This window comes from Plectropomus leopardus, chromosome 5, assembly GCF_008729295.1.
Source record: "Plectropomus leopardus isolate mb chromosome 5, YSFRI_Pleo_2.0, whole genome shotgun sequence".
NCBI classification, from domain to species: domain Eukaryota; kingdom Metazoa; phylum Chordata; class Actinopteri; order Perciformes; family Serranidae; genus Plectropomus; species Plectropomus leopardus.
In genome coordinates, this window is record NC_056467.1 from 8,911,785 (window position 1) to 8,930,505 (window position 18,721).

At 38.3% G+C, this 18,721-nt stretch overlaps 1 protein-coding gene across 2 annotated transcripts in view; it reads left to right on the forward strand.

Moving 5' to 3' along the window:
• The window catches only part of st3gal4 (ST3 beta-galactoside alpha-2,3-sialyltransferase 4), a 30,628-nt gene that overhangs the window by 2,074 nt on the left and 9,833 nt on the right, over window positions 1-18,721 (forward strand). For both annotated transcript variants that reach the window (XM_042487370.1, XM_042487371.1), the window contains exons 2-8: window positions 7,506-7,573; window positions 10,039-10,110; window positions 14,000-14,081; window positions 14,392-14,481; window positions 16,633-16,730; window positions 17,654-17,717; window positions 18,161-18,256. In XM_042487370.1, the coding sequence (XP_042343304.1) occupies window positions 10,089-10,110; window positions 14,000-14,081; window positions 14,392-14,481; window positions 16,633-16,730; window positions 17,654-17,717; window positions 18,161-18,256 (452 nt within the window). In that variant the 5' untranslated portion in view covers window positions 7,506-7,573; window positions 10,039-10,088. The remainder of the gene's footprint in view (window positions 1-7,505; window positions 7,574-10,038; window positions 10,111-13,999; window positions 14,082-14,391; window positions 14,482-16,632; window positions 16,731-17,653; window positions 17,718-18,160; window positions 18,257-18,721) is intronic.

Sequence of the window (18,721 nt, forward strand, 5' to 3'; positions counted from 1 at the left end):
GTGAGATATTGTCAGGGGGCAGAAATATTGAATCTACAATAACGTCTGACGTTGAAACCAAGCTTGTTATTTTTAATTAGGGGTCAACAGATTATTGGCCTGGCTGATTATCAGAGCTGGTATTTGGCATTTTGCCGATTATGTATATCAGCGTTTTATTTTAATGATCACCGCTAAAATTAATTGATGAAAAAGTGTACCTATTACACTCAACCAACACCAGGGAAGGCAGTCTGCAAGGAAAGTAGAAGCATGGGAGGAATTTTTACTATGTAAAACCTCAGGGAGCTATTTTTATTCATTCATTTTCTTTAATTAAAATTTTCACTGGAATTTATAAAAAAAAGTTGCAGGGAACTTGTTGTATCTGATGTTTTAAATGTAAGTTTTGATTAACCATTTGCTAAAGGTATTTAAACAAAGTTTTGTGTTGGAGTTATTCCAAATTCTAAAATATGGCAGAAATATTTTCATTTTTATTGTAAATGCATATCGCTTCCAAATATTGGTTATTGGTCTAATTAAGTACTACTAATCAAATCTCCTATTGGCCCTGAAAAATCAGTCAACCCCTATTTTTAATATCTAATTAATGCCAGATCTTCAGTCATGATTGACATTCAGTGAGCCTGCATGGGCTTGAATTTTAGTTGATATTGATAGAATAAAAAATGTTACACTAATTAGCTACAAGAAATCAGACCTTTCCGTGACATTTTCTATATTGATATAACATTTATTGTATTGTTCTCTACTTGTAAATAAAGTTCAAGAAAACCTTTGCTTTTATTAAAAAAGTTAACGTTTAAAAAAAAAGGAAATACCAGAATAAATTAATTAAAAAATTACTAAATGCTGCATTGAAATGATGAGCCTTGAAATGTTTCTGAAACTATACTTACACATGAAATATATAAAGTGTGATCGCTCTTCAGATTTAAAGTGCGATTTCACACTTTAGATCTGAAGTTACTCTCTGTGTGAGCCTCTCTTTTCAGCGCACCTCTCTGAATTGCTGAAGGTCAGTGGCAATACATTTTTGCGTTGCAGTGCAAACATAAAAGAAAAGACAGATAAAAAGATGAAAAGTTGATTATAAAACATTTTCATCCCAATCACATATGACCTTAAACAATCTTTTTGCACATCACTCATTTCCATTTGTCTTTTTGTTTCTTAGATTTTAAAAACCCTAAAGACCAGGACAGAAGTCACTGTTGGCGTGTTCATGTGTCAACATTTCAAACAACATGAGTTATGCTCTCCATTGTGACAAATCTGAAACCAGATTAAATAAAAACTACACATAATTATCTTATAATGCATCTTAATGGGCCAAAACAGGGGGGGATTAAATCCATATAATCTGCACTTTACTGTTGTTCAGACTCATAACATGCTGTCTTTCATCACTGTCTCCTTAAAGGGCTCCGTGTCTGCTTGCACCTGAATCTGATGGTAAACTGTTTATAGTGATAAAATACAGTATTCTGTTGACCACCTTAAGTCTTAAGCCTCGACTGATTATAATGGGACAAAAAGTAAGGACTGTCCAATATGTACTACAGTTAAACTTCAGTCGTATTGAACAAAACGTCAACTTACACATTGAGACAATATTGATTAATGTTACATTTTAATGCTGAAACCACAGCACTTATACAATGTTGATTCAAAACATTAAAATTGGTTTCCTCTGGATTTATTACTCTATTTCCAAGCTGTTGTTTTTACTCACTGGAGCAGCAGCTACATAAGAGAGATATTTTTTCCTTTTGAACAGATGTTGCATTTAATGGAGCTTAGAGATATGTAGCACATGGCAACATGTAGCAAATCAGATGAAACACCATGATATGCCCTCTAAAGTAATGACTCACCCCCGCTTGAAACAATCAATCTGGTTTTTAAAATTATGAACACACATATGCCCTCAAAACATCCGGCAAATGTAATCATCCTCTGGTGAACTGGTCACTGTTGTGATTCATAGTTGTATCAAATTAAAAACATCTTATTGCTACTAAGATTTAGACCAGTGAGAACAGACATGTGCGAAGCTGGATTACCAGCCTCTGAAAGTCTGGGGTCCCAGATTCACTGTCTGTATGGTCATTTCAGTGATTTACAACATCATCAGAAATGACAAGGGCCTTTAACCCAATCCTGCATTATCACCTGATCTTGAAACCTCTGACTTGTTGGAGGATACTAATAACTCTATTAGAGAGCTGTTAATGTGGGGTCTCAATAGGATCCACTGCTCTTTTGTGTCTCAAAGCCCCCGGATAGGTTAAGGTTAAGGTTAGGTGTGTAGGCTTTAGGGGCATCAAGTGGGAGAAGGGGAATATAATATTCATATTAATAGCCTGCCACGATTAAAACATCTGCCGCCACAAATTGATTTTCTGTTTGTGGAGCTGGCACACTCATTAGGAGCCCTAGTGAGATATATTTACTAAGGGTATAACAATCCATCGACCTGCATCAGTATATCTATTGAATGATAAAGTTCACGTATCGCAGATGCGAAGCGTAAACATCTATAACATACTGTCTCATTTGCACCTTTTTTTAAAAAATTCTGTGTCACCAACCCCTTCTCATTCCAAACTCATGAAATAGCGCCTCTTTGCCTTCTCCACTCCAGTCCACTGGAACGTTGCGTCAGCGCAGCCATCTTGTGTCGGTGGCAGCCGTGTCTACTCACTGCCGTAGACAGTGGAGGGAGAGGTGTATCAGTGATGATATCATCATAACTCAATGAATTTTCAAATGATTTTCAAGCTGTTTGATTTGTTACAAATGGCAGACATGTATTTATAATACAGAATAATTGCTTAAATTAAAAATGCAGGTTTTCATATCAAAATGCTTAACCCAAAATGCTAGTTATATAGTTCTATGATGAATTCATTTAATAGAAGATATATGTGTGTGTGTGTATGTATACTTAAAATATCTCTGGACATTTTTTCTCTAATTTTCCGATAATATTCTGATAATTTTCACAACCATCTCTCCCCTTTCTAAGATTATTCATTTACAAAATAACTTAACATCAATTCCTCGTGCTCCCACCATCGGCCTATTATCTTTAGGAGTGGGTAACAACTGAACACTTAGAATCTATCACATAAATTAGTCATAGAACCAATATTTACTATCTACATAGGATGTACAGTATACATATCACACACACACACACACACACACACACATATATATATATGACTTTATTTGTATAGCACTTTTGATTCAAATATAACTGTAACACAACGTACACAGGCACATTGAGAAAAAGCACGACTTTGTAAAATTATTTAAAGAGCTAAAATAAGAGTAAAATCTGGAGGAAACACTACCATAAACGAGGAAACACCGTGTTGACGCATCTCACAATCCGGGATGCTTGGTTTATTTATACCATGGATGTATTATTAGGAAGTCCCATGGGAAGTCCACATGCCACATGCCAATGCGTCATCCCGCCGTGACGTCATCCCACCGCGCACAATATGTGACGTCACCATAATGGCATGCCGGAACATAAACAGCTGATGCACGAGGATAGTAAAACCTCAGAGCTTAACGCTGACTGAGCGGCGCTAGTAGACCAATTCAGCGCCAACCGGTTGGTCGCCAGATGATGGCAAGCAGCCAAGAGACAGCCCATGAGGATAATGCTGTTTACTCGGGCATATTTCATCAGTGTGGAAATGTTTTGTTTCCGGAGAGAGTCGTTGCTAACCGAAAGAGCACACGTCATATGTCAACAAAAACAGAACGTCATAGCTATTTTCTTGCTAACGTTACATTAGCTGCTCTGTTTAATCAGTGTTTGACTGAAAAAAAACGAGCTTGCAGGCTAACATTCATCCTTGCTGTTCTGTCGGGAAATGCGACGCTAAAGCCAGCGGTGAGTAAAGGAAAACATAAATAAATGCAAATTGTTTAAGTTGTGACAAGTGGAAAAGTCCGCTAGCCGCTAAGCTAATTTATGCCATATAAAATGCTATGGTTTTATGCCAATAACGCTAGCTAGCATGTTGTATATATGTGTGTGTGTGTGTGTGTGTGTGTGTGTTGCACATGCAAAAGACAGTTGTTTTGTCTATGATCCTTGACAGTTAATATTGAGTGTTATACTTTTGTTAATTCATGTTTTGAGGTTGCTGGGAGAAGTTTGTCTTCAAGTCAGATAGTCCTGAAGTTTTAGGTTGGAAAACATTCACAGACAGAATGAAACTGTTAAAATGATTTCCAGTTATGTATAACATGGTTTTATCTTTTCTGCCAAAAGCAGAAAACAAGGGTGGCAGCTTCTTCTGTAACTGACTGTTAAATAAGCATATAATATTGGCTCATATTGATCGTTGGCCCCTAAATTGATTCGAATCGAAATCACATCATGGCAGACTTTGTGGTATCAGAAAATATTGTACCGTTGTCCAAAGTGTTGTAATAAAATTGTATCATGATATCCACACTGCCATTCACAAGGTGGATAACTATATGACAAAGAATGGCTATTCTAAACATAAGTTTCTCTCTCCTGTTATGTCTTCTGCTAACCTAAATCATTAGTTAAATAGAAAGGACAATGATAAGGGAATAAAAGCATCATTATTTGAAGTTGATATTCCATTAAATAAAGAACTGACTTTAGAGTTCTTTTTTCAATCTCACCTCTCATATGTTGGACCCTTTTAGACCTCCCAGATTGTGCTCCAAAACACAGTCAGTTTCAAATATGAAGGACCATGAAGCCCTAAGATGTGTAACCTTGGTTCAGCATGTCAGTGTGGGAACAAGCTGCAATGACCAACTGGAAATGGTTAGCTGCTGCCAAAATACAACTAAGCAAACCTCCCGTCCGTACAACTAATTAAGACCAGATTGATTTCCCAAGTAGTGGGTGGACAAACATGCTGAGTCACCGAGGAGTGTGTGTGCCTGGAAGTGTGCAGGCACATACACACATAAACATAGAATACTACTCAATTATATTTAAACTACACAACTAAAGCAGAGGTTACAGATTACACTCTGACTGCAATACCAAATTGATATCATGCACATTTTAATTTCAAAGACCACTTATTTAACCTAATTACTTTAATGTCAATTGAGAATAGCATTACTCATAATTCATTTAATTTTCAAGAAGAGTCATCATGCCATCATTAAAAAGACTTGACAAGTATGAATCATATGCTGCTGGCTTGACTATGGAAGATGTATTTTGACATGTAGTCTTGCAGTAGTAAGCAAAAATGTATTATGTAGCTTTGGCGGAGCTCCTGTTGTGAAATATGACCTCTAGCTGTTTCCATATGTTCTGAGCCAATCATCATAGAGGACTCCAAATATTATAATACTGTACAAATCCCTTTTGTTGACTTTCTGTCTTTAAATAGCAATGTATTGTTGTACAATTGTTTGAAATTTAAAACATCACAACTTCTGAAACGTGTTTACTCTTGAAACAAACAAGAATGGAAGAACAAAAACAAGGACTTCATTTTAATTGCGCAATGGAAAGGGGATGAAAAAGAACAGGATGATGAGCAACATCATGCAGTTATGAGGCAAGTATAAATCCGTTACAGCAGAAGTGAAGCAACAAATTAAAACCGCCGTTTCACTATGAGTTGGGAAATGAGTGTTTATCTGCCTTCGTAGTGTGGTTCTCTACCTTTTTCATAATTCATAATGAAGTCAGTCTTTTTGGCTAAAATCCGGGAATGTTGAAGTTGACAAGGATAGGATCAGGATAATGGAGAAAAGCCTCATCCCAGGATCAAAATTGCCCTCAACATGACTGCCTGCAATTTCTTTGAAAGCTTTTCCTCATAAAAGCCGTCAAAGTGGTACAAAATGGGCTCCAGATTTGGAGATCTGGATTAAAATCTGGGATTATGTGTTTAAGAGGTGATTTTCTATTGTGGAGGGAAAGCACGTGATTTTCTTCAGAGAGTGGAGAGAAATGAGCTGGTAGGTGAAAGGGGGTTTAGAGAAGAAGGTCATTTTGAATCATCATTTACGCCCTTACCAGCCGCATTGTTAGCTTAGTAACTGTTTAAAATCAACATGTTAAATCTCACAAGAAATCTGTTAGGCCTTGTGATGTTTGATTATTAATGGTATAAGGACATGTTGATTTAAACATCAATTTCAACAGCAATACTTGAATATGAATCTGCTAAGGATCATTTGTTTCTACCATCACATAATTCTACCTGAAATACAGAGCTCATATTAACGCCACTATCTTAACATCAATGGTAATCTGTAATAATTACCTTGATGGATGCGGACATAAGCATATGTTTCTAATAATGCTAAGTACCTATTGTATTAGCCTTGCGAGCCCTCACCTTCCTTTGGAGTTTGGGAGGATGGAGTTGTAACCAGTAAATCCCTGACAACATTTTCCCATGAAGTGCTCTTGCCGGAATCACTTCCAGTGTGCTGCCTGACTCATCTTTAATCACTACAGTGTGTGACAAAGCTCTCTAAGTCGTCTGTCTGCATTTCTTTGGTGACTCTTGGTTAGACGTACAGCACTGCTTTGAGTATGTCTGTGGTGAAGGGCACTTCTGACGGGACTAAACCCCCCTCTGTTGGTCTCTCACATCTTGAGGACTGTTGCCAGTGTCATTTGGGTTGGCGTGCCTCGCAGCTTGGCACAGTGCAACGCTTGACCCCCTCCGCTCTCCCAGGCAGGCCCTCCCTCCGCCCCTCTTTCTACACACATCGTGTCACACACAGCCAGGTATTGTGCTGCGCTGCTCTTGTGTTGCCTGTGGTGTCAATGAGGAGGTCCTCCGCCTCCTGTGATTCATGCTTCTGAGAGCTACAGTGTGTCCAGCTGTTGTAACTTGCTCATGTTCAGGAGGGTGGGGTGAGCAGCGTGGAGGAGATACTACCGTATACTGAATGTTGATGGAAATAGAGGACTATAGGCCTATATGTGGGGTGCAGTACATTCTTTAGCATTTGCGATTAACTCGGCAAGTCATTTTTTGTGATTAGTCTTCAAAATGATGGATAATTGTAAAAAACTTTAAAGTGCTTGTTTTTAGGGGTTGACTGATACAGATTATTGGTACCTAATGAGACCAATAATCGATATTTGGAACTGCTATGCATTTACAATAAAAAAGAAAATATTTCTGTCGAAATTCAAACTCCGACACAAAGCTTTGTTTAAATGCCTTTAGCAAATGTATAGTCAAAACTGAAACTTTCACCATCATAAACAGCAAGTTCCCTGAAAGTTCAGAGAAATTTTAAATAATTAAAAAAAAAAAGAATAAAAATAGTTTCCTGAGGTTTTACAAAGTGAAAACCTCTGCCACACATGCATGAGGGTTCTCTTTAGGTGTTATTTTCAGTTCCCTAAATGCAAAGAGAAGTACAAAACAACAAATGACAAGTTCATTGTGGAGATATTCCCCTTTTGTTTTTATTTGTCAACTTATTTTGTGCTTTTTCTACAGGGAGAAGCCCAGACTCATTACATCTGTACCACTGTGGAGATAATCATCGGAAATGAAAGAGGGAAAAGGTAAGATGTTCCATAGTAATGTTGTGGATTTTTGTTTTTGTGGTCGATATGTAATTGATGCAAAGTTCCCTTAGAGGCTAATTAAGGGTTTTTTTTTTTTAATCTTTAGGCACTTGTTAAAAATGAAGTGTGTTAGGAAAACATGTACTAATTAGAGCTACTAATTGCTTATAACTGATTAGCTGCATCAGCTGCTTTATCACCATTTGTTTAATCTGTCTTTCTATGCCTCTGCGCCAATGATAGCTGTATTCTCCTGAACACACTATTTCAAGACGGCATTTAGGGAAGTTGAATTCAGCTCAAACATTCACTTGCACTCAAGGATGAATTGATTAGTAGGGCTGTACCCAATTGAGAATTATGTCGGTTGAATCAGATTTGGCCGTTCAATAGGAATATTCGACAATTCATTTTTATCTCATGTAAAGGTTGAAAGTTTGAAGGGGTCGAGCTGGATGTTCAGTGTGACAGCGGCATTCATGTTAATGAACTAATGCGCTGGCTAACACTAGATATCAAGGGAAAACCAGAGACTGTTGTATTAACTTGCTGTGAGCTTTATTGAATTTATAACTTTACAGGATAGTGTTCTCCACATACTCAAGTACATTTCAGGTAAAGACATGCCTACAAATAGATAAAAAAAATGATAACAATAACATTATCAAAATAATGACAACAATAATTACGATAATTTGACAAGAATTAAAGTAGTAAAATAAAGGCGAGAAATATATATTTTTTTTAAAAAGACAAAAAAGAAAACCCAAAAAACAACAAAAACACCAACATCTATATCTAAAATGGCAAATATGTGAAGAAAGGTGACGAAGTTCTATCAAAAAGATCATCATTCCCCTTTCAGGGCAAGACATTGCATGTTTCGCGGTGCCACTGCGTGACTGCAGGGGGTTTGTCACTAATCCACTGCTTTAAGATACATCTCCTGCGAGGAGCAAGAGTTTGTCACATAGTTAAAAACCAGTTTTGCTCAGAGATAGTGTTTTAGATGGTAAGCTAAGTATGAAGAGGCCTGGGTCTTTGGTTATTTTCAGTGAAAAAAAATTGCTCAATTCCTGTGCAATGTTGCTCCCCAATTTGGAGATCAAAATTGTGAAAATATGTACCAACATTTCTATTACGTTTAATACAAAGAGGAGAGATCTGCTCGTTCATTTTATTACAAATAAAAGGTATTATGTGGGATCTGTGAAGTATTTTCTTGTTAAATATATTTTAGCCAGTTGACTAATGGCTTAATCAACTAATGAGCACAATGTAGACAATGCAGATTAGCTCTGCAATGAAAGCGAGCACAGTACAGTTGTATCCTATGCTGCCTCTTCAAAACCAACACAAGCACAACAGGGCAGAGGGAGGAAAAAACTCATCTTGCTTGTTTCATAAAAGAAATAGATGTGTTTGATGTTTGCTCCTTGTGACATTCTTTAGTGTTTTCATCATTTCCTAAACAATAACTTAGGAAACACTCACAGCCCAGCCTAATATCCGGCTGCGGACAGAAACACAACAACTCCACTGTAACTACACCCCGTTACAGGAGGCAGCAGTATCATATCATATTTGATGTTGTGAAATGACGGTTTTGTTTTACAGGGAGGGGCTGGAGTAAAATCTGCCGAATGCCCCTGTGGTGGTGTTAATCGATCATGTGGTTTCCGCTCCTTCGCTGTCTCCAAGTTGGGGTGTGCATGATTTACTGGTAGATTTACAGCAGTATTGCATTACTGTTGTTGCAATGTAGCAAGTACATGTGCACGCACGCGCATCTCAAAATAGATATTCAGCTGTGCACTCCTTCAGTTTGCTATTGATTTTCAGCGACGGGCTGCCCCTGAAGCAGTGCCAGGCGTGCTCAGAACAACCGTTTAGTAATGTGGACGGCTCTGGCCTCCCTGTGTAAATCACGAATCGGGAAGATTGTTGATAAGAAGTGCACTGTGCATTAAACAGTCAGATATATGTAACGTAACATGGCTTTTTAATCTGGTTTTAACTGTAATCTGAGCTCTCCAGTATGATGCAGTGGGATTTCAAATATCCCACAGTTCAGGGACCAAGTGTCTATCAGTTCAGCATGATCCTCTTAAAGTGATCGGCCTTCGTCTGTTGCCCCTCTTTCTCTCTCTCTCTCTCTTCTCTAGTCTCTCCTTTCTCGTCTCTGTGCACCCTCTTGCTTTGTTTATGCTTCCTTGCATCGATTTGTTTCTCTGCCACTCCCTTTTTCTCCAACCTCATCTCAGCCTGAGCCTAGTCAATGCAGTTTATGTCTATGTCTATGTGTGAGTGAGTGTGGGATGCCCATTGTGACTCAGTGAACTCCTGTGTACTTTATTTTACCGTGGTTCCTGTTTTAAATCATCTCCTTAGAAAGTAAGAATGCAAATTTGAAGGAGGTGCTAATAAGTGTGGTTCTTCTCCCTTCTTTACCCGTCACCTAGGATAACCTCATGCACTGTGTAGACATGAGAGGAACAAGAAGCACGTGAAGATGTCCCAGAAGGCAACTAAAAGTAAGTTTTTTTTCTGTGATATTTTCCCCAATGTCAGTGCTTTTTCTAATTACTTGAATGGGAATTTCCCCTCTTTTGATATTCAGTAAAGCACTAATCTCATGTGTGTGCTATTTCACATGCAATGATGAGAGGAGAAGATTATGGACCAAAATGCATATCCTCACTTGTTATTGACCAGATCTTTAACATTATAACCACAATTATTTTATTTTCATTAAGTCTTCTGCTCTGTACCACTAGTAACTTTAGTATTTTGATTGTTAAGACTTGAGGTAACACACTGAAATAATCCACCGCCATCAGTTTGACACTGTATGTTCTGTATCCCACAATGATAAACATCTAAAGTTTTGCAACAGCAGTCTTGTTGCTGTGCCTCAACCTGCACAAAAAATAGTCTCCTTAACTCCGGGTGTTGCCTAAATTATTGTGGGAAGCACAAAACTTTCTTGATGCTCCTAAGATTTTTCCTTTGATTTAACAGGAGGTCCTTGCTTGTTGACAAAGAGAGGCAGTTGTATTGAAGGTATTACTTTTAAGCAATGCTACACTCAAGGTGTAATAAGTGCCTTGGTTCCGACTGCATCACTGCCGTGCTCCAGTGATGTTAAAACACACCCTTGAGTATAATATATATGCGACTGTTATCTCTGTTTCCATGGAAATACACAGAGTCTGACTAATTTCTGGAAAACAATCACACTCATGTTAGTAGAATCCTATATGAAATTTACTACTCCAGCAAGTAGGTTGGACCTTAGTAACGACCTAACACCGGGCACATTTTCTAGTCCCTCTTCAGTCCGCTGGCCAACTTGTACATATACTTTCAAGGAATCGTGGGGTAACCCAAACTAAATTAATACATCAGATATAAACACAGAGATGCTTACAGTGTTTCCTCTAGGATTTTTTTCAGCAGCGGGGGCAGGCTCTCCGGGGAGCCGTGGCGGCGTAAACAAATGACACTTGACTGCAGATTTTAGTTTTATGCCCAGCATAATGCCCCTTTTTATTGAATGGTTGGCATGAAAATCGCTTTTTAAAGGCTGAATGTAAAAATACATCATGGCGTGTATATCGCTTAATGCTATCAATTAGTTTACTCACGTTAGCGACACTGAGTTGAGTTGGCACCGGGCCCAATTAACTTAAGCTACGTAACCTTAGCTGGCCATCAATATTTTGCGAATGTTTATTTAACTAATAAAATCTATTATAAGTTTTCTTAAGCTAATAAGTCTACCTTTTCTCCGGTAAGTTGCACGCTATTTTCAAGCCGACACTCCTCTGACTCTCCGACCTGATGCCTGGATGCGAGTAGCTAATTAACGTCGGCACCAATTAGTTCTGTTGGGGGATGGGAGGGGGCGGTGGTATCTACCCCAAAGAGTAGATACGGAGCAAGATAGTTATCTGCCTCAGCACTCGCGACACCCAACGCAGTGCAGGACTGTGCTGTGATGCGGCGGTGGTGTATTTGCAATTTAAAAAAAAAAAAACAACCAAAAAAAAGACGACATTTGAAGAAGCGGCGGGTAGGATTTAGGAGTGGCGGGCCGCCACTCCTAAATGAGTGTAGAGGAAACACTGGCTTATCTTGCTCAGTCTTGTTATGACTAAGATATCTGCAGACAAAAAAAATCATTTTCCATATAAAGACTTTATACAAACGATTACACCTGCAAACTTCACTTTGATTTTTAAGCTAGCAGCTCAGTGTCACAGCACAGCTGATGGAGGATGTCAGAGGATGACAAACATCTCTAATAACTCAAGAGTAAGGTAAAGTCCAAAAGTCAAAATTAATGAAAAACGTTAGAGGTATCATCATTTCCGAAATTCATAAAATGTTGTTATCTAGCGAAATATTCTGCTCTTGTTTCACTGCCTAAAACCTTAGTCTATATTTCCTATCATGCCTAGATCTGGACTGAGTGGTTTTTAGTTTGCGGATAAGTTTGCTGTCACTTTTTGTCAATGTTAATACGTGTCTGTGCAGAGCATGGTGCTTTAAGCTGATTAATAGCGTCATTGTGTTAGTTTATAGTTTACACCATTAGTGAGTTGGCTGTTACTTTTCATTTGTTCAACTGTATTTATCAGATTGCTTGGTTGGAGCTACTTGTTGTATAATATTGCCATGGAATTTTTTTAAAATTGTCTGCCACTGAATGCCAGTTTTAATTACAGTATATTTCTTGGTAGTTTGTAGGCTATAATCAATGTGATCTTGCTTGCTTGAACACTTAGCTGATTTGAATTACAGAGCTAAATGAAATCGGCAAAGTTGTCTGTTTAATTTTCAGCCATAACTGTAGTGTTTAAAGATACATAGTTTAACATGGTGTTTTTACCTATCAGACATTTCTGCTTCACTTATTTTATGTATTGTGTTGCTTTGCTAGTGTCTCTGAGAAAGTTCAACAGCAGAATCTCACTGCTGGACTAACGTTAGTTTTGGGTAAGCTGGAGTGGCTGGAGATTTTCTTTGTTTTTATTTTGTCTGTGGCCCAACAGGTAAATTAGCTTGCGACTTAGTGTTAGTTAATGTTGTTGTTATTATGAGATATGAAAGCATCGAACAAGCAGTTTTGATGAATGAGATGAAAAAAGAAAACATTCAACATGTTGCTGCCATATGTTGAGTCATTTGAGTTCAGAGCTGTCTTTGAGCATGTTTGCTCTTGGAAGATGGAAATCTGAAAAACTCAAACCCTTCCCCACTCTGTATTGTTACCCAGAATCCCTATACACAACAAGACTTAATCATTTTCTCTTAATACCTTTGCAGTTTCTTGCCTCTGTTTGCTCAGCACCTTTAAATTGTACGTACATGATGCCGGGGTTTCTACTTGGAAGTTACTGTAAAAAAAACATTGCGATTCAGTATATAGAGTGCTGCAGGGATGACATTTTTTCCTGTATTGGATTATTGCAGAAAATAAGCTCTTTGGCAAACAAACATTTATGATACCTACAGGCATTGTTCAGCAAGATAATATTCAAATGAACATAACTTTTATGATTTTTGAAGCCTTAATGCAGTATGGAACGTGAGAATCTCTTAAGCTTGTTTTAACCACAGACCTTATTTTGGGCGTCTTACCATTCAAAAACCCATTCAGAAAAACTTTGACTTTGACAAAAGTGAACTGTGAGTTTTAAAACTGCTAAATCGTTTCTGGGTTTTAAGACTCATTCCTGGAACACCCTATAAACTGCTGAGTATGTCTCCATAAAGGATTACCTCATTCACTCACTCATTTGCTCCCTTACTCACTCACTCATTCATTCGCCCCCTTACTCACTCACTCACTCACTCAATCACTCACTCTTGGTGAAAATTAAGTCAAGCTCACCAGTTTTTACATATTTCACTGGAGTGTCAAATGTGACTAAAGAACTATCTAATTGGTTTTACATTTAAATTCAAATGATTTCTTTTTTGTGAGTTTCACTCTCTGCTGCCAAATTGAGTCCAACATGGGTGGAGCGTTTCCTGTTGACCCATGCAGTCATCTATAAATAGCAAGCGGCACTTGCTGGGAAGGCATTAATACTTGTTTCAGTTTCATTTCTCAGTATCCAATCTGTTGCTGATACTACACCTGTGTTGAAGGGGATGCCAACTGCTGAGCAGTTCCTTCTTTTAAAAGGCTTTGATTTGTCGTTTATCAAAAGCACACTTGATTATTTAATGGACTAGATTTTTTTTGAGTCATGGGGTGATTTACCACAAAGCCCTTTACATCAATGGCCATTACATCAATAGTCTCACTTTACTGTGTCAAGACTTTGAAGCCAGCATACTGTTTTGTGAAATTTGTTAATCCTGTTTTGTTTTTAAGTTTTGTTGTCCTCTCTTTTTTGTCTTTGACTCCAGCATGGTGCCTTAGGCTTCTCCCGCTTCTCCTCTTCTTCATCTCCTTTGTCACATACTACTGTTCCTATGCCATAATTCAGAGGTAATTACACACATGCCAACACAACCTTTTTCTGTCTCAGTTGCTCTCAGTATTAAGGTCACACAAAAACAGAAATTTCTAGTAAAAAAAAAAAGTGAGCTCATGAGAATAATGCAGTGCTGAGTCACCTAAAGTTTAGGACAACTCAGATTCTAATCATCTAGCGGTCTGAGCTGCTGGTCAGTTTGAGCCCTTACACATGCCCATTCTTGCACTTTTGGAGTGTTCTGGACCCAGCTACTGGCATGCTGTGTTTTTATGGATTCAGCAGTAACTTTCATGCCAGTTGTGCTGATTGTCTGTCTTTCAGCTACGGAGGCACCAGCAAGTCTCCGAACAGTAGCAAGTCGCTGTGTGGTGGCTGGCTAACCCAGAAGAAGTGGGAGAGCCTTAACTTTAAGTGAGTAATGGCATGTCTGTGTTTTTTTTTTGTTGGTTTACTGGAGGGAGTGGATGGCTTATTAAGGGAGGAAGGTATGCCAGCATTTTTATTTGAACATGTGGTGCCAGGTTCTGGTCTATACCCGTCATGAAGGAAAAGCATATTGCAGTGAAAAAGAACAGGACTTATTATGAAAAACGATTTTCCATCTAAATCATGTACGTTTCAGTAACTCAAGTGGAATGTGTTGATGAAATGGGTGAGAGCGAGAGTTAATATAAAACCCAATGTTAGGCTAAGAATGAGCTCTTGATAAAGTTTGATTTTTTTAAAAGCAGACAAAAGCTTATTTGTCCTCCTCAGGTTCTGCCTTGTTAAGTAATCATTGCCTGACAGACCCAAGCCCCCTGTCATTTATTTTCTTTTGCTCTATTTTTCAGTTTATTCAGCTGTATATTTACTGATTGTCCTTTTGTGGGCTCTATTCTGTTACAAAATAGCGATATGGTCTCCATGTGTGGTTTTTCCCAACATCCTCTAAGGTCACTGTTTATTCTCAGCTCAGTAGACCTTCCACTGCCTTCCCCTTTGACCTTTAAACAGTTAAGATTCATAATCCCTGTGTTTACTCCTGTTAATAACATGATTTGCATTCTCACATAAAGTTGCTGGATGGTTGTTCTTGGGTTTTCCCATCCGTCATTACAGTCACAGGGAAGCCTTCCAGGCAATCAGAGTGACATTTCTCTAATTAGACCCCTCCCCGAGGATTTATCCTGATCTCCTGCAAAGAGCTAGCTGGCACACGAGGGTAATAACTGTCTGAGGGACTCACTGTCAAAGACAGTAGGTCATAAACAGCTGGAGTCTGAAGCTAGAGAACACAGAAAAGCAACTGTTTCACATATTACAACTTGCCACATTTGTTTCACTCCACAGGCTCTGCAAATGTTATTGTTTTCTTTCCCTCTCCTCAGCAGAGAAATGCCAAAAGGGGATTTTAATGAGGGAAATTGCTATTGAATGACATCATGTAAATGGGTGGTTTACTTATAATGACTCCGGTTTACCTGCTTAATAGATACCAGAACATTTGGGAAAGCCAAGGCAGGCTTTTTCATGTGCCAATATGAACACTGCACTGTTTGGCAGCGCAGTCAGTGTTGTCCATTGTGTGGTTTCATAATTTTTATGGCCAATTTTTTTTAGTTTTCTCCATCTTCACTGTCTTCACTGGCAGGAAATTGTATCAATATTGCCATCATGTTCTCTGAAGCACAGTGAGCATGTCAGAAACCTGGGAGTTATTATCCATTCAAATCTTGACTTCCAGCATCACATCTCCACCATTACAAAGACAGCCTTTTATCATTTAAAAAAAACATATCCAAACGTAGGAGCTTCTTGTCCCAGTCTGAGTCAGAAAAACTGGTCTATGCATTAATTTCCATCAGATTAGATTATTGTAATGCCCTCTTTGCTGGTCTTCCCAAAAAGACAGTTGGCCACTGGCTGTTGGTACAGTACAGAATTGATTTTAAAATACTACTGCTTATCTACAAGGCTTTAAATGGTATGGCTCCCAAATATATTTCTGACCTGATCATTAGTTATAGCCCAACCAGATCCCCCAGATCATCAAACATGTGTCACCTAAATGTACCCAGGATTAAAACCAAATCAGGTGAAGGTGCATTTAGTCACCATGGTGATGTTCTTTGGAACTAAGATCTTCGGCAACCGTAAACTCATTTAAAAGCTGTCTCAAAACATTGCTTTTCTCTTAGGTTATGGTAATGTGTCTCTGTGTGTGTATGAGTGTGAGAGTGTGCATATGTGTATGTATGTGTTTGCCTTTGTGTTTGCTCTTGTGGTCAACTGTTATGGCTAACAACATTCTGTGTTTGTGTGCACATTACATGGTTTGCTGAGAGGCTATTTTATTTTTGCTTTTTATCACATTGTTTAATGTTTTCTGTTTTTCTGTAAAGCACATTTATTTTACCCGTGTATGAAGAGTGCTATATAAACAAAATTGCCTTGCCTTATGCCTCAGTCATATCCCCCCATCTCTCCCAGCCACAAACCCTGTAATATGTCATCTACACAGTGAAACCTTGTGCACTGCAGCATTGTGTTGTGATTCGTACTCTGCCTTTTTTCATGCAGCATTAGCCGACAGACGCAGCTCTTTCTGAAACTGGAAGATTTCTTCTGGCGGGAGCGTCTGTCAAAGCTGGCGTTACCTTATGGCATTAAAGGCAGTGGTATGTTGACTTTACACGTATCCTTGGCTCTCTCTGCTTGGTTTACTCAGCACGTTTCACAACCTGAAAATACTGGTTGTTGTATGAAGGCTTTCTAACACTTTTATGTCTCCGTGTCAGCAACAGTTGAGGCCGGAGGCATTATGTGTCACATTTTTGTGAATGTGATATCTCCAGAACACCTCAAGGGAATTTCTTCAAATTTGGCACAGACGTCCACTTGCACTCAAGGATGAACTTATTTGAATTTGGTGGTCAAAGGTCAAGGTTACTATGACCTTGTTTTCATCTCCTTGTTGTGCAGGCAATATCTCAAGACGGCCTTTAGGGAGTTTTTTCTCAAATTTGGCACAAACGTCCACTTGGACTCAAGAATACGCTGATTAGACTTTGGTGGTCAAAGGCCAAAGGTCACACTGACCTCAAAAAAACATATATTCTAATAAATCCAAAAGTTAATTCTGTTCTTAACTAAGAACAAATACCAAATAAGAAAACACTGGTGAATGTCAGAATTACGTAAAAACTGAGTAAGTGGGTTTTAAGAACACATTTCTTCTTAAGAACGCTTAGTGAATGAGGCCCGTTGATTTAAGTTTACTAGGCCATAGAAATAACACGTTAAAAGTCCTAATTTAAGTGTTGGTCCCCTTTAAAGTTACAAACTAGCCTGAAAGTAGGCTAGTAGAATTGTCAATAATATCATTTATAGTCATTTATACAATAGTCTTGGGCGCAGGACATACAACCACAAGGCAGTAATTGTGATAATTGCAGTTTACATATATCTTTATGACTTTATGACCACTTCTGACAGTGACACTTTACTCATGTAGAGGAAAAGTTCTGTTGTGACTTATGACATGTTTTATGTGAATCTTTACATACATCTGTATTCAAACTTTTCTCTCTTTACCTCCCAGAGCTGCTGCTACTGAAAATTCTAGCTGCAATTCCAAATTATCAGGTGCCTGCCAACATTGAAAAGTAAGTGTGACACCATTTCAGCCAACCAGGCTCATGAAGTAAAGCTCGACATTTTATTAACCAAAGGCCTTTCTATCAATTCAAGTCCATAGTGCAGTGTAGTAATAATTGAAATGAACTATAAGTCCAGGATTGGAGCTAACAAATATCTAATAATCAACACTACAGCAGGAATATTTTTTCAACATTGTGATTGGTCGAAGATGTTTTCCAGCTGTGGTACACATCCTGTAATACGTTTTCAGTTCTGCATGACTTCATCACTGATAATGGGTACTTATGGGTAGCTGTTAGTGCTTAGCCACATAACTGTCCCTCATTATGGTCAAGAGAGCACCCTCGGGTGCTATTGCTCTAATGATGAATATGTTTTTGGTTAGGGTGACAATTTTTTTCTCATTGGACAGAACACTCACGTTTTTATGTGGTGTTTTTCTCCGCAGCCTGGAATGCAGAACCTGTGTGGTTATAGGCAACGGCTATGCCATTAAAAACAGCTCGTTGGGAAGCATCATCAACAAATATGATGTGGTCTTTCGGTAAGGACAAAAGGGAACGCCACAAGAAAGTATTCTTGTTGATACTGTCACTCTGTTATTATTTTTACTATGAAATGAAGACTATGAGGGATGAATAATGTTGAAAAAACGCACATTTTATAAACTGTTGCTTTTTGATTCCACCCTAACCTATGCATTTTAGGAGGTGTACAAAAATGTCATTTTACAAATTGTGACCCATCAATACCTGTAAAACTATTTTTAAACCCAAGACCTCTTTGTAATCACCATTATGTTTCATCATTGTTAGGACTGATAAATTAGGAACAGAAGGATCCTTGTTAGATGACCTTTAAAAAAGGATCATGGTGATTTTCCCTGCTACAGAATACAGGTTGTAAATTGACTTGGCTGTTGACTAATGACAGTATCTGACTGTGTGACTGTCTGACCCTGACACGGAGCCGTCCTTTTAGCAATTAGCAGAACTTTTCTTTATTTCTT